At 39.2% G+C, this 14438-nt stretch overlaps 1 protein-coding gene across 1 annotated transcript; it reads left to right on the forward strand.

Moving 5' to 3' along the window:
• Positions 1–321: 321 nt before the first annotated feature.
• Positions 322–782, forward strand: LOC133754808 (small ribosomal subunit protein uS8-like). Its single transcript, XM_062185200.1, has one exon. It carries the CDS (start codon positions 359–361, stop codon positions 701–703), a length of 345 nt encoding a protein of 114 aa, XP_062041184.1. The 5' UTR covers positions 322–358; the 3' UTR covers positions 704–782.
• The last annotated feature ends 13656 nt before the right edge of the window (positions 783–14438 follow it).

The raw sequence follows: 14438 nt of genomic DNA on the forward strand, positions 1-14438 counted from the left end.
TTGTGTGAGAGCGCATAGGGCTGTGAACAGGGTGGTGATTGCTCCTAAGCATAAAATTAGTGTTTGGGCAGTTTTATTGTTTTCTAATAAGGGGTGGAACCGGATAAGAAGGAAAACTCCGGCTACTACTATTGTGCTTGAATGAAGTAATGCTGATACTGGAGTTGGGCCTTCTATTGCTGAGGGTAGTCATGGGTGAAGGCCAAATTGTGCGGATTTAACCGTGGCAGCTAGGATTAGTCCAATTAGTGGGAGGATAGTGATATTGTTGTCTGATATAAATATTTGTTGAAATTCTCATGTGTTGCTTGCTTTCGCTCCTCCCGTCCTCTTTCCGCCATCTTTCCGTGCCGCCTCGATGGTGCGCATGAACGTCCTGGCCGATGCTCTCAAGAGCATCAACAATGCCGAGAAGAGAGGCAAGCGCCAGGTTCTTATCAGGCCGTGCTCCAAAGTCATCGTCAGGTTTCTGACTGTGATGATGAAGCATGGTTACATTGGCGAGTTTGAAATCATTGACGATCACAGAGCTGGGAAGATCGTGGTGAACCTCACCGGCAGGTTAAACAAGTGTGGAGTGATAAGCCCCAGATTTGACGTGCAGTTGAAAGATCTAGAAAAATGGCAGAATAATCTGCTTCCATCCCGCCAGTTTGGTTTCATTGTACTGACAACCTCAGCTGGCATCATGGACCATGAATAAGCATGACGAAAACACACAGGAGGGAAGATCCTGGGATTCTTTTTCTAGGGATGTAACACAGGCATACAAATAAAAGCTCAATGGGAAAAAAAAAAGAAAAGAAAAGAAATTCTCATGTGTTGAGGTTGATAGCAAATCAGGCTATGGCTATAATAAAGCCAATGTCTCCAATACGGTTATATAGAATTGCCTGTAAGGCTGCGGTATTGGCATCTGTTCGATCGTGCCATCAGCCGATGAGGAGAAATGATATAATTCCTACTCCCTCTCATCCAATGAACAACTGGAAGAGGTTATTGGCAGTAAGTAGAATTAGTATAATAATTAGAAATATAAGTAGATACTTGAAGAATTGATTGATCTTAGGGTCTGAGTGTATATATCATATGGAGAATTCTATAATTGATCATGTTATGAAGAGTGCAATTGGGGTAAATAGTATAGAGAAATAATCTAGTTTGAAGCTAGTTGTGAGCTTTAGGGTATGAATTGTTATTCACTGTCAATTGGATACTATTGTTTCTTGATTAGAAACAATAAAGATTAGTGTTGGGATAAGACTAATGATGAATGCATGGGATACTGAAGTTTTTACGTAATAAGGGTAGTTGTTGTCATTAAAAATGTTGGTGAATGAAGCCACGATTGGGAGGACCAGAATAATAATTGAGATGGCTACTGAAGTGGAGAATAGATTAATTACTTTTATTTGGAGTTGCACCAATTTTTTGGCTCCTAAGACCAACGGATTACTTCTATCCTTTAAAAGTTGAGAAGGCCATGAGGTTAATCATGGGAGCATGAATTAGCAGTTCTTGCAAGCATTCTCAGTAAATAAGGAGGTGTAATCTTCTATTATTAGATTCACAATCTAATGTTTTTTTTTAAACTATATTTACAGAACATTGGGCCTAAAATAATTTTAGGGTTGATGGATAAAAGGAGTAGAGGGGCTAGGTGAAGCATTATAAGAGTGTTTTCTCGAGTGAATGTAGGGGAGATGTTGTTTGTATGGTATGTAAATTTTCCTTGTTGGGTGGTTGATAGTATGTAGAGGGAGTAGAGTGCTGTGATTAGAACGTTAGTATCTATAAGGATAATGGTAAGGTTGGATCATGAAAAAGATGCTATGATGATGAGAAGCTCTCCTAGAAGATTAATGGTCGGTGGCAGGGCTAGGTTGGTGAGGCTGGTGAGTAGCCATCACGCTGCTATTAAGGGGAGAACGGTTTGTAGTCCTCGAGCCAATAGTATAGTTCGGCTGTGAATGCCTTCATAATTAGAATTGGCTAAGCAGAATAGTAAGGAGGAGGTAAGGCCATGCACGATTATTAGTGCTGTAGCTCCTATAAAACTTCATGGAGTTTGAATTAGAATTGCGACGATTACCAGGGCTATGTGGCTTACTGAAGAATAAGTGATGAGTGACTTTAGGTCTGTTTGTTGAAAGCAGATGGAGCTAGTTATGATTATGCCTCATAGAGCATGAGGAATGGGTAGGCTATATATTCTGTGATTGGGTTAAGTAGGATTGTAATATGTATTATGCCGTAGCCACCTAGTTTAAGTAAAATAGCGGCTAGGACTATAGAACCTGCAATGGGAGCTTCAACATGGGCTTTTGGTAGTCAAAGGTGAAGTCCATAGAGGGGTATTTTAACTAAAAATGCTATCATACATGCTAGTCATATTAGTGAGTTGGATCATGATGTTAGTAGGGACTCATTGATAAATTGGGTTAGGAGAAAATTAAGGGATCCTATAGAATTTTGGAGATGAATTAGGGCAACTAATAAAGGGAGTGATCCTATAAGGGTATAGAATAGGAAGTAAGTTCCTGCATTAAGTCATTCTGTTTGATTGCCCCATCGTGTGATAATGATTAATGTAGGAATTAGTGTTGCTTCAAATAGAATGTAAAACAAGATAAGTTCTGTGGCTGAAAATGTTATTACTAGAAAAATTTGTAAGGAGATAAGAAGGGAGATATATGTTTTCTTGTGAAGTAGGGATTCTTTGTCTAAGTGATGTTGACTTGCTAAGATTATTAAGGGTAGGAGTCAAACTGTTAGTATCAAGAGGGGGGTAGAAAGGGCATCTGAGAAGAATGTAGTTGAGAAGTTCAGATTGGTATCATTTGGTTGGTTGAGTAGAAGAAAGGTAGTTAAGCTGATTAGTAGGCTGTATACTGTTGCATTGATTCAGATTATGTGATTTTTAGATCATCATACAGTGGGAATAAGTATAATTGTGGGGATAATAGTTTTTAGCATTGTAGGAGGTTAAGATTTTGAACATAATCTATACCATAAGTATTAGAAACTATGACAAGCAAGGCTAATCCAACTGCAGCCTCACAGGCCGCAAATACTAGAAGAATAATTGGAAATATAAAGGATAGCGTATAGTGCGTATTTAGAGCTGTCAGTGTAATTAAAATAAATAGTGATAATATCATTCCTTCTAGGCATAGAAGAGAGGACATTAAATGGGATCGGTAAACTAGCATGCCCAAGAGGGCGAAGATGAATGCTAGGAAGATATTAATATAGATTGAAGGCATTTTGATAATTATGGTCTTTCCATAGTCTAATGAGTCAATCATTTATTTTGATTAAACTAATTATCATATTCCCACTCATTCTAGGCCTTTTTGGATCAATTCGTAGGCTAGTCCTAAGGCTAGAATTGAGAAAAGTATAAGTGCTATAATGAGAACTAGATTTAGATTGTTGAATTGTGCGGCTCATGGAAGAGGAAGAAGAAGAGCAATTTCTAGGTCAAATAGTAAAAATGTGATCACTACTAAGAAAAATTTTATTGAGAAGGGGAGCCGTGCTGATCCCATGGGGTCAAATCCGCATTCGTAGGGGGTTGTTTTTTCTGAGTGGATATTTAACTGCGGAAGTCAAAATGCAATGGTCACTAGGATTAGGGAAATAGTTATATTAATTAGTAGGACTAAAATTAGGTTGATTACTCTTTTTTGGGTTGATACCAAAACTAACTGATTGGAAGTCAGATGTACTAGTTGATACTAAAAGAGTATGACCCTCATCAATAAATTGATACATACAGGAATAATCAGACAACATCTACAAAGTGCCAGTATCATGTGGCTGCTTCAAAGCCAAAGTGGTGACTTGATGTAAAGTGGAAGTGGAGTTGTAGTAGAAGGCAGACTGTGAGGAAAGTAAAACCGATAATTACGTGGAGGCCGTGGAATCCTGTGGCTATAAAGAATGTTGAGCCGTAGACCCCATCTGAAATAGTAAATGATGTCTCATAATATTCGGAAGCTTGGAGTAGAGTAAAATAGATGCCTAGAAGAATGGTAATGGCTATTTTTACATATATTTATTTTTATGCATATTTTTACGGTTTCCTTCTATTAAACTATGGTGAGCTCAGGTAATTGAGACTCCTGAGGCCAGGAGAACTGAGGTGTTAAGCAGGGGAACTTCAAGGGGGTTAAGAGGTTTAATACCTGTTGGAGGTCAGCAGCCTCCTAATTCTGGCATAGGGGCTAGGCTTGAGTGGTAGAAGGCTCAGAAGAAGCCTGCAAAGAAGAAGACTTCTGAAACAATGAATAGAATTATCCCATACCACAGGCCTTTTTGAACAATAGGGGTATGATGGCCTTGGAATGTGCCTTCCAGTACAATATCTCGTCATCACTGATATATAGTGAGTGTGTTTGTTAATAAACCGATTAGGAGAAGTGAGGGGGAGTTAAAGTGAAATCACATGGCTAAGCCTGATGTTATAAGTTGGGCGGATAGGGCTCCGGTAAGTGGTCATGGACTTGGGTTGACTATATGATAAGCTTGGGTTTGGTGGGTCATTAGGTATTATCGTGTAGATACAGGCTTACAAGAAGAGTGAAGACATAGGCTTGAATTAGGGCTACAGCAAATTCTAGGATTGTTAAGAGAATAAGAATAATAAAGGTAATTAGAGCTGTTGTTGGGCTAATTGAGATTAGAGCAAGTGCTGCACCTCCAATAAGATGTATAAGTAGGTGCCCTGCTGTAATATTGGCTGTAAGTCGTACAGCTAAGGCTATAGGTTGAATGAATAGGCTGATTGTTTCAATAATCACTAGTATGAGGATAAGGGTTACAGGTGTTCCTTGTGGGAGAAAATGGGCTAGTGATGCTTTAGTTTTGTAACGAAATCCTGTGATTACGGCCCCTGCTCATAGTGGAATGGCTATCCCCAGGTTTATTGATAATTGGGTTGTTGGTGTGAATAAGTGAGGTAATAGGCCTAGTAGATTAGTTGAGCCAATAAATATAATTAGAGAAATCAGTATTAATCATTGTTGAACTGAGACTAGTTGGTTGTTAATTAGTCGGGTAGGGGCAGGAAATAGAGTTGGGAACATGATAATTAGGATTACGATTGGTAAGCCTATTGTTGTTGGGGTAATAAAAGGGGAGAATAGATTTTCGTTCATTTTGTTTCTCACGGTGAGGGAAAAGAAGTAGATTTAAATGCTTTTGGTGCTGGGCTCATGGGTTAAGAATATTTATGAAATTTAAGTTGAATTAGGGCAAATAGTGTGAGGATCATAGCAACAATAGTAGTCAGTCATGTAGATGTATCAAGTTGTGGCATTCCATTATGGAGAGGGTTATTTAGCTCTCATTCTCTAGCTTAAAAGGCTAGTGCTAGTTTAGCTTCATAATGAGTCTAAATCATGGATAGGGATCAGTTTTCAAAGTGCTTAAGTGGAACTATTTCAAGAACAATAGGCATGAAACTGTGATTTGAACCACAGATTTCTGAGCATTGATTGACCTTAGAAAAGTCCTGGTCCGGTTGAGATAAGGGTAGCTTGATTTAGGCATCCAGGGATAGCATCTCTTTTTAATCCTAGAGATGGGACAGCTCAAGAGTGAAGTACATCTTCTGGAGAGATTAGTATATGGATTGGAAGTTCTATTGGAAGAACAACTCGATTATCAACTTCTAGAAGTCGTAAGTCACCGGGGTTAAGGTCAGATGTAGGAATTATGTAGGAGTCAAAGCTTAAGTCTTCATAGTCTGTGTACTCATAGCTTCAGTACCACTGATGACCCATAGTCTTTACTGTTAAGGAGGGGTTATTAATTTCATCTATTATATATAGGATTTGTAGTGAGGGGAGTGCGATTATAATTAGAATAATGGCTGGAAGGATAGTTCAGATCGTTTCTACTTCTTGGGCGTCTATTGTGCTTGTGTGCGTAAGTTTTGTAGTTAGTATTAGTGAAATAATATAAAGGACCAGTGAGCTGATTAAGAAGACAATTATGAGCATGTGGTCATGGAAGTGGAGAAGTTCTTGTATAATAGGGGATGAGGCATCTTGAAAGCCTAATTGAAAAGGGTACGCCATAAAGATATATAGGGGTTGAACCTATAAATTAACATCGACAAAGTTATGTAATGATTTTACTAATATCTTATTGAGAAAGTCATAATGGTTATGCAGCTGGCTTGAAACCAGTCTTAGGGGGTTCGATTCCTTCCTTTCTTGAGCTAAGCTTTTACGTAGGCAGGTTCCTCGAATGTATGATATGGGGGTGGACATCCATGGAGTCACTCTAGGCTAGTAGTAGTTAGCTCAATGGTTTCTACTTCTCATTTCAAGGTGAAAGCTTCCCAGATGGGTGGGAGGGAAGTTTTGGGAGGGGGAAGCCATTGTAACCCATGAGCTGTACTTTGGAAATTTATATTCATTAAATAAAAGTTTAATAAAAAAAAAAAGAAAATAAATCCTAGGGCTCAAAGTATAGCTGGAGCTCATTTGATATTGCTGCCGTGAAGAGTTGCTAATCAACTAAATACTTTTACTTCTGAGGGAATAGCAATGATTATAGTGGCTGAAGTGAAATAGGCTCGTGTGTCTACATCTATTCCCACTGTGAATATATGGTGTGCTCAAACAATAAATCCAAGGAAACCAATTGATATTATGGCTCACACTATTCTCATATAACCAAATGGTTCTTTTTTCCCAGAATAATATGTTACAATGTGAGAGATTATTCCAAATCCTGGCAGAATAAGAATATATATTTCAGGGTGTCTGAAGAATCAGAATAAGTGCTGATAGAGAATGGGATCTCCACCACCTGTGGGATCAAAAAAGGTTGTATTTAAATTTCGATCTGTTAAAAATATTGTAATGCCAGCAGCTAGGACTGGTAAAGAGAGCAGGAGAAGCACAGCTGTAATGAGGACAGATAATACGAATAGAGGTGTTTGATATTGAGATATGGCAGGGGGTTTTATATTAATGATAGTTGTGATAAAATTAATAGCCTTTTAGAATAGAGGAAATCCCAGCTAAGTGCAGGGAAAAGATGGTAAGATCAACTGAGGTCCCTGCATGAGCTAAATTACCAGATAATGGAGGATAGACAGTTCAACCAGTACCTGCGCCAGCTTCTACTATAGATGAGGCTAATAGGAGAAGGAAGGATGGTGGAAGTAGTCAAAAACTTATATTATTTATACGGGGGAAACCTATATCAGGGGCTCCAATTATCAGAGGGACTAGTCAGTTCCCGAAGCCTCCAATTATAATAGGCATTACTATGAAGAAAATTATTACAAAGGCATGTGCGGTAACAATTACATTGTAGATCTGGTCATCTCCAAGTAAATTTCCAGGTTGGCCTAATTCTGCTCGAATTAACAGACTAAGGGCTGTTCCTACCATCCCAGCTCAGGCTCCAAATAAGAGGTACAGAGTTCCAATGTCTTTGTGGTTGGTAGAAAATAATCAACGATTAATGAACATAAATAGAGGTAAAATGGCTGAGTAAGCATTAGACTGTAAATCTAAAGACAGAGGTTGAGCCCTCTTTTTACCAAGCCCTGAGGTGAAATTTTCATATTGAATTGCAAATTCGAAGGAGCAGCTTCAACTCTGCCGGGGCTTCTCCCGTTGTTTTTTTTTTTGTTTTGTTTTGTTTTGTTTTTTTTTTTTTACAGCGGGAGAAGTAGATTGAAGCCAGTTGATTAGGGTGTTTAGCTGTTAACTAAAGTTTCCTGGGGTCAGATCCCACCAATCTAGGAGGATTTAGCTTAATTAAAGCACCTGGTTTGCATTCAGGAGATACAAAGTTAATTTGCAGTCCTTAAGCAGGGGTTAAGTAAAGTCTACTTGCTTAGAGATTTGAAGGCTCTTGGTCTATGTAACCTAAACCCCTTGAGACTAGTTTAGTACTGAGAGCATTGGTGTGAGGGGGAGAAATATTGTTGATAAAATGATTAGTGGGGTTATAAATGTTATACATTTCATTGGTTCAAATTGTCATTTTATTTTTGTTATTGGTCATTGGGAATATTGTTAGTGAAGAGGAGTAGGTTAAGCGTAGGTAAAAGTATATGTTGCCGTTTTTGTTAATTCTTGAATGATAATTCATTTGGGAATAAAGCCTGTTAGTGGGGGAGGCCCCCTAGAGATATTAGAGTAATTAGAATGGCTGATACTATTAATGGAGTTTTATTTCATATTTGTGATGGTGATAGAGTGGTAGTACTTATATGTTGTATGAATATTATGAATATGGGGATTGTAAGTAGAATATAAATAATTAAGTTTAGAATTATAGTATTGGGGTTAAATGTAATGATGGCTGCTATTCATCCTATATGTGTGATTGAGGAATATGCTAGGATTTTTTGGAGCTGGGTTTGATTTAGTCCTCCTCAGCCACCAACTATGATCGAGAGAATAGCTACTAGTATTATTATAGTTGAATCAATCGAGGGCGAGATTTGATAAAGGATGGATAGAGGGGCTAATTTTTGTCATGTAAGAAGAATAAGGCCTGATTTTAGGGGGACTCCTTGGGTCACTTCTGGGACTCAAAAGTGAAAGGGGGCTATCCCTAGTTTAATAATTAGGGCTAATATAATTATAATCGGGGCAAGGTAATTTTGTGGGTTGATCATTGTTCATTGACCAGAGTCAAGAATGTTAAGTGTAATTGCTATTATTAAAATTATTGATGCTGTGGCTTGTGTTAGGAAATATTTGGTTGCGGCTTCTGTTGATCATGGTGTAGCTTTATTAATTAAGATAGGAATAATAGCTAGTATGTTTATTTCTAATCCAATTCACATAGTTAGTCAGTGGGAGCTAAATATTGTAATTATTGTGCCTAGGAATAAGGTAAATAGGATGATAGAAAAGATTAGGGGATTAATTAGTACGGGAAGGGTATAAACCAACATTTTTGGGGTATGGGCCCAATAGCTTATTTAGCTGACCTTACTGTATAGTTTTAGAACTTGGTGTATTGGGTAGCACGAGGAATTTTGAGTTCTTAGGTGTAGGTTCGAGGCCTATAGTTCTAGAAATAAGAGGATTTAAACCTCTATAATTTACTCTATCAAAGTAACTCTTTTGTCAGACATATTTCTTTTTTTTTTGTGAGACATATTTCTATATGTGAGGGGGGATACTTGAAAGTATAGTAGGTACGGAGATGTGTCATATGCATAGGGCTAGTGTCAGGGGTAGGAAGCTTTTTCCTAGGAGGTGTATGAGTTGGTCATAACGGAATCGAGGGTAAGATGCTCGGATTCATAGGAATGTTATTGTTAGTAGGAGAGTTTTAGCGGCGAAGTTGATTGTAAACATTTCTGGGTTAGTGTGGCTGTGAAATGAGCCTAGGAATAAGATAGTTTTAAGGGCATTTATTATGATATTAGTATATTCAGCTAGGAAAAATAGGGCAAATGGGCCACCTGCGTATTCTACATTGAATCCGGAAACAAGCTCTGACTCACCTTCAGTGAGATCAAAACGGGCTCGATTTGTTTCTGCTAGGGTTGAAATAAACCATATTATGGCTAGGGGTCATGCTGGGAAAAGAATTCACATGTATTCTTGCGTTGTAATGAGAGATGAGAGTGTAAATGAGCCATTTATTAATAGGATGCATAATAAGATAATTGCTAATGTGACTTCATAAGAAATAGTTTGTGCAACTGCTTGGAGGGCCCCAAATAGTGCGTATTTTGAGTTGGATGCTCATCCTGATCATAGGATTGAGTAGACCGCTGGGCTAGAGGTTGCTAGGATGAATAATATGCCTATGTTGAGGTTAATCAGTGGGTATGGTATAGGGATGGGGAGTCATATTGAGTGCTAGAGTTAGTGCTAGGGTTGGAGCAATGATGAAGAGCAGGGATGATGATGTTAGGGGTCGTAGGGGTTCTTTAATAAATAGTTTGATAGCATCTGCAATTGGTTGAAGTAGTCCATAGGGACCTACAATGTTTGGGCCCTTCCGAAGTTGTATATAGCCTAGAATTTTTCGTTCTACTAGAGTTAGGAAGGCTATAGCTAGAAGTACAGGTAGAATTAGGAGGAAGGCATTGATTAGAAACATGATGTTAAGGACAGGAGTTGAACCTCTGATTATAAAGTTTTAAGTTTTATGCAATTACCGGGCTCTGCCACCTTAAGAAACCCTGGTCTAGGGTAGTGCTTGGGTAAGTGTACTAGATTAAGATTATTTCATCTTTTTTTTTTTTGACAGGCAGAGTGGACAGTGAGAGATAGAGAGAAAGGTCTTCCTTTTGCCGTTGGTTCACCCTCCAATGGCCGCCGCAGTAGGTGCGCTGCGGCCAGCACAGCGCGCTGATCCGATGGCAGGAGCCAGGTACTTATCCTGGTCTCCCATGGGGTGCAGGACCCAAGGACTTGGGCCATCCTCCACTGCACTCCCTGGCCACAGCAGAGAGCTGGCCTGGAAGAGGGACAACCGGAACAGGATTGGTGCCCCGACCGGGACTAGAACCCGGTGTGCCAGCGCCGCAAGGCGGAGGATTAGCCTAGTGATCCACGGCACCGGCTAAGATTATTTCATCTTTTAAACTTAGAGCTCTGTAGGGCAGTAGGCTCCATTTCTCTTGTCCTTTCGTACTGGGAGAAATACTTAATAGATAGAAACTGACCTGGATTTCTCCGGTCTGAACTCAGATCACGTAGGACTTTAATCGTTGAACAAATGAACCTTTAATAGCGGTTGCACCATTGGGATGTCCTGATCCAACATCGAGGTCGTAAACCCTATTGTCGATGGGGACTCTAAAATAGGATTGCGCTGTTATCCCTAGGGTAACTTGTTCCATTGATCAAAAAAGATTTGGGTCAATTTATGATTTTTGATGCTTTGACTTGTTGAGTCTAGGCTTTAATCATTCGGAGGTTGGTTTTTGCTCCGAGGTCACCCCAACCAAAATTTTTAATTCAGAAATTTCCTTGGTTAGGCTCCTGTGGAGTGAAGTTGAGGAAATATTGAATTAAAAAATTAAAGCTCCATAGGGTCTTCTCGTCTTATTACTTTATCCCGGCCTCTTCACGGGGAGGTCAATTTCACTGATTAGAAGGAAGAGACAGTTTAACCCTCGTGTTGCCATTCATGCTAGTCCATAATTAAGGAAGAAGTGATTATGCTACCTTTGCACGGTCAGGATACCACGACCATTGAACGTTTGTCACTGGGCAGGCAGTGCCTCTAATACTAGTAATGCTAGAGGTGATGTTTTTGGTAAATAGGTGGGGTTAGGGTTTGCCGAGTTCCTTTTCCTTCTTTTAATCTTTCCTATAGTGCACACCTGTGTTGGGTTAACAGTAAAAGTTAATAGAGGATTAATTTGTAGAGTTTTTCTATTACAGCTGTTAACTATCAGTGGGCATCTGGTCTGATATAAGCTTGGGCAAGGAGAATTTTATTCTTGTTACTTATATTAGCATTATTTCTTCTATAAATTTATAGATTAGTCCAGTTAAGGTTTATAAGAGTTCGTTCTTAAATGTAAAGATTAAGTTGGTTTTGATTGTTGAGCTTTAACGCTTTCTTAATTGATGGCTGCTTTTAGGCCAACTATGAATTTTAAATGACTTACTCTTTATAAAAGGCTGTATCCTTATTTCTAAAGAGCTGTCCCTTTTTAGAGTAACATTTAAACTTTCATTAGGGTTGAGTGTCCTTTAGGAAAATTTAAAGTTGAACTAAAATTCTATTCTGGACAACCAGCTATTACCAGGCTCGGTTGGCTTTTCACCTCTATCTACAAGTCTTCCCACCATTTTGCCACATGGACGGGTTCGTTCTTGCAACTGCTCATAGATAGCTCATCTGGTTTCGGGGTTTTTAACTAAAATACTTTTTGCTAAGGGCTTTCTAGCTAATTCATTATGCAAAAGGTAAGAGTAGTAATCTCTGCTTTTTTGTGCTATTAATTAATCTTTCATCTTTCCCTTATGGTACTTTATCTATAGCAACTAAAATAAATTTCTATCTCCTATACTCTCCTATACTTTTTATGTAAGGTGAATGTTTTAGTTTAGTGAATTGTTTTAGTTAAGTGTAGGTTTAATAGGGCTAGTATTGGTGCAGAGTGGTCCTAAAATGAAATCTCTTGGGTGTAAGCCAAGTGCTTTGAGTTGAGCTATGCTCTGGAATGTCCAAACACACTTTCCAGTATGCTTACCTTGTTACGACTTATCTCCTCTTATACCTGTTTATTTTTACTATTATATATAATCAATATTTAGTACTTGAGGAGGGCGATGGGCGGTGTGTACGTGCTTCATGGCCTGGTTCAATTAAGCACTCTATTCCTAATTTACTGCTAAATCCTCCTTTGGTCTCTAGAGTTTCATAGGGGCTTTCGTGTGTTCTAAGGTAGACACATGACTTGTCTCAAAATGCAACTCCTGTGACTTGAACTGATGCTAACTTGAGGTGGATAATGTCTGAATTGACCTTCATGGTAGCTCACCCAATGATGTCACCAGAGGGTTGGGAGAGTTTGTGACCAGCAGTGGTAAGAATATTGACATAATAATGCTCCTTTAGTTATTCTGCTCTCAAAAATACAGGTACTTTGCAGTCATATTTTTATTTATTTATTTATTTATTTATTTATTTATTTTGATAGGCAGAGTGGATAATGAGAGAGAGACAGAGAGAAAGGTCTTCCTTTGCTGTTGGTTCACCCTCCAATGGCTGCCGTGGCTGGTGCACTGCGCTGATCCGATGGCAGGAGCCAGGTGCTTATCCTGTTCTCCCATGGGGTGCAGGGCCCAAGCACTTGGGCCATCCTCCACTGCACTCCCTGGCCACAGCAGAGAGCTGGCCTGGAAGAGGGGCAACTGGGACAGAATCCGGCACCCTGACCAGGACTAGAACCCGGTGTGCTGGCGCTGCAAGGCAGAGGATTAGCCTGTTGAGCCACAGCGCCGGCCTGCAGTCATATTTTCACTTTCAGTATAGATTAAAGTCTACTCTTGAAATTACTAATAGATTTATCTATTTACTTGTATGTAACTTGAAAGTTACCAAGAGCAGAGGCAGAGAGAGAGAGACGTCTCCCGTCCATTAGCCCGTACTGTTTATATTTAACAATTCTGTGAATATCAGGCTATGATAGGGATTCACTTGGACATATTATAATTAGTGTTGGGGCCGGCACTGTGGCATAGTATTTTAAGCATCCTCCTGCAATGCCTGCATCCCATATGGGTGCTGGTTTGAGTCCCTGCTGCTCCACTAACAATCCAGCTTCCTGTTGTCCTGGAAAAGTAGTAGAAGGTGGATCAAGTCCTTGGGCCCCTATACCCATGGGGGAAACCCAGAAGAAGCTCCTGTCTTCTGGTTTTGGAAGGCCTCAGCTCTGGCCTTGTAGCCATTGGGCAGTGAACCAGCAGATGGAAGAGCTCTCTCTCTCCCCCTCTGTTGGTAACTATTTCTCTCAAGCAAGCACATAAATAAATAAATAAATCTTTACAAAAGTTTAGTGTTATTTGAAGTCTTATATAGTGAGATTTTTTTTATCTCTGTTGTTTGTAATCTGTTCTAATATAATCTAAATTAATTTTGTAGTGGATGAATATAAGTCATGCTGTGCTACGTGCAAAGCTCCTTCTGCTGGGTAGAAGTAGGTAGATTTTCTTTGTATAGCTCACAGATTCTGCTTGCAATGTTGGCTTGCTTTGGAACTGCCCATGCACACAAGTTCCTTAATTCTGCCTAGATAGCTTGATATTATGGGATTGTGCACCCAATTAGTCCTGAACCCTGGATAGTCCCACATAGGAAGATATTTGTTAACTATTGTGGTCCTGTCTTTTTGGTTGGCCAATCACTTTCTGTTCACCAGAATAAGATGGGTCAGAAGTTTACATGGCATTAGTACAACCTGTAATAGATTGGCAAAATGTCCTCCAATGCCAACAATCAACTTAAGGTTTTGTTCTGCAGCAGTCCAATGTTCAGGGCAATTTCACATGGGTAAGACAAATTATTTCTGAATGTTAAAGGCATTTTCAATCCCAACTGGCATTTCAGAAAGGATTTTAGGGGAATATCCTAAATTAGCAGCCACTCTGTAATATTTCATGTGCAAATGGAGTGTAGTGAGTTCTCCATCTGTGAAGGTGTTCCAGGAGGGCCTGACAAAAGTGTGTAGTATGGGGGAAGGAAACTAGAAATATGAAGAGATGAGTTTTGGGTGAATTGAATAAATTGGAGTGATTTTTTAGAGAATTTACTGGACATGGCAATGGCTGAGGAAACATTAGCTATATAAATGGTAGGAGATAGGTACATGGGAAAATTTCATAGTGGGATGCTTCTCCACAAGACAGAGCATCTGATCACCATTTATCACAAGATTTTCTTATTTTGTTTTCCTGGGAAAATTTCAGGACATTCTA

Source organism: Lepus europaeus, unplaced genomic scaffold (assembly GCF_033115175.1).
Source record: "Lepus europaeus isolate LE1 unplaced genomic scaffold, mLepTim1.pri SCAFFOLD_29, whole genome shotgun sequence".
In the NCBI taxonomy this organism is placed as follows: Eukaryota; Metazoa; Chordata; class Mammalia; order Lagomorpha; family Leporidae; genus Lepus; species Lepus europaeus.

Coding starts and splice junctions, on each gene's coding strand:
- LOC133754808 (XM_062185200.1), top strand. CDS start 359: ATGGTGCGCATGAACGTCCTGGCCGATGCTCTCAAGAGCATCAACAAT.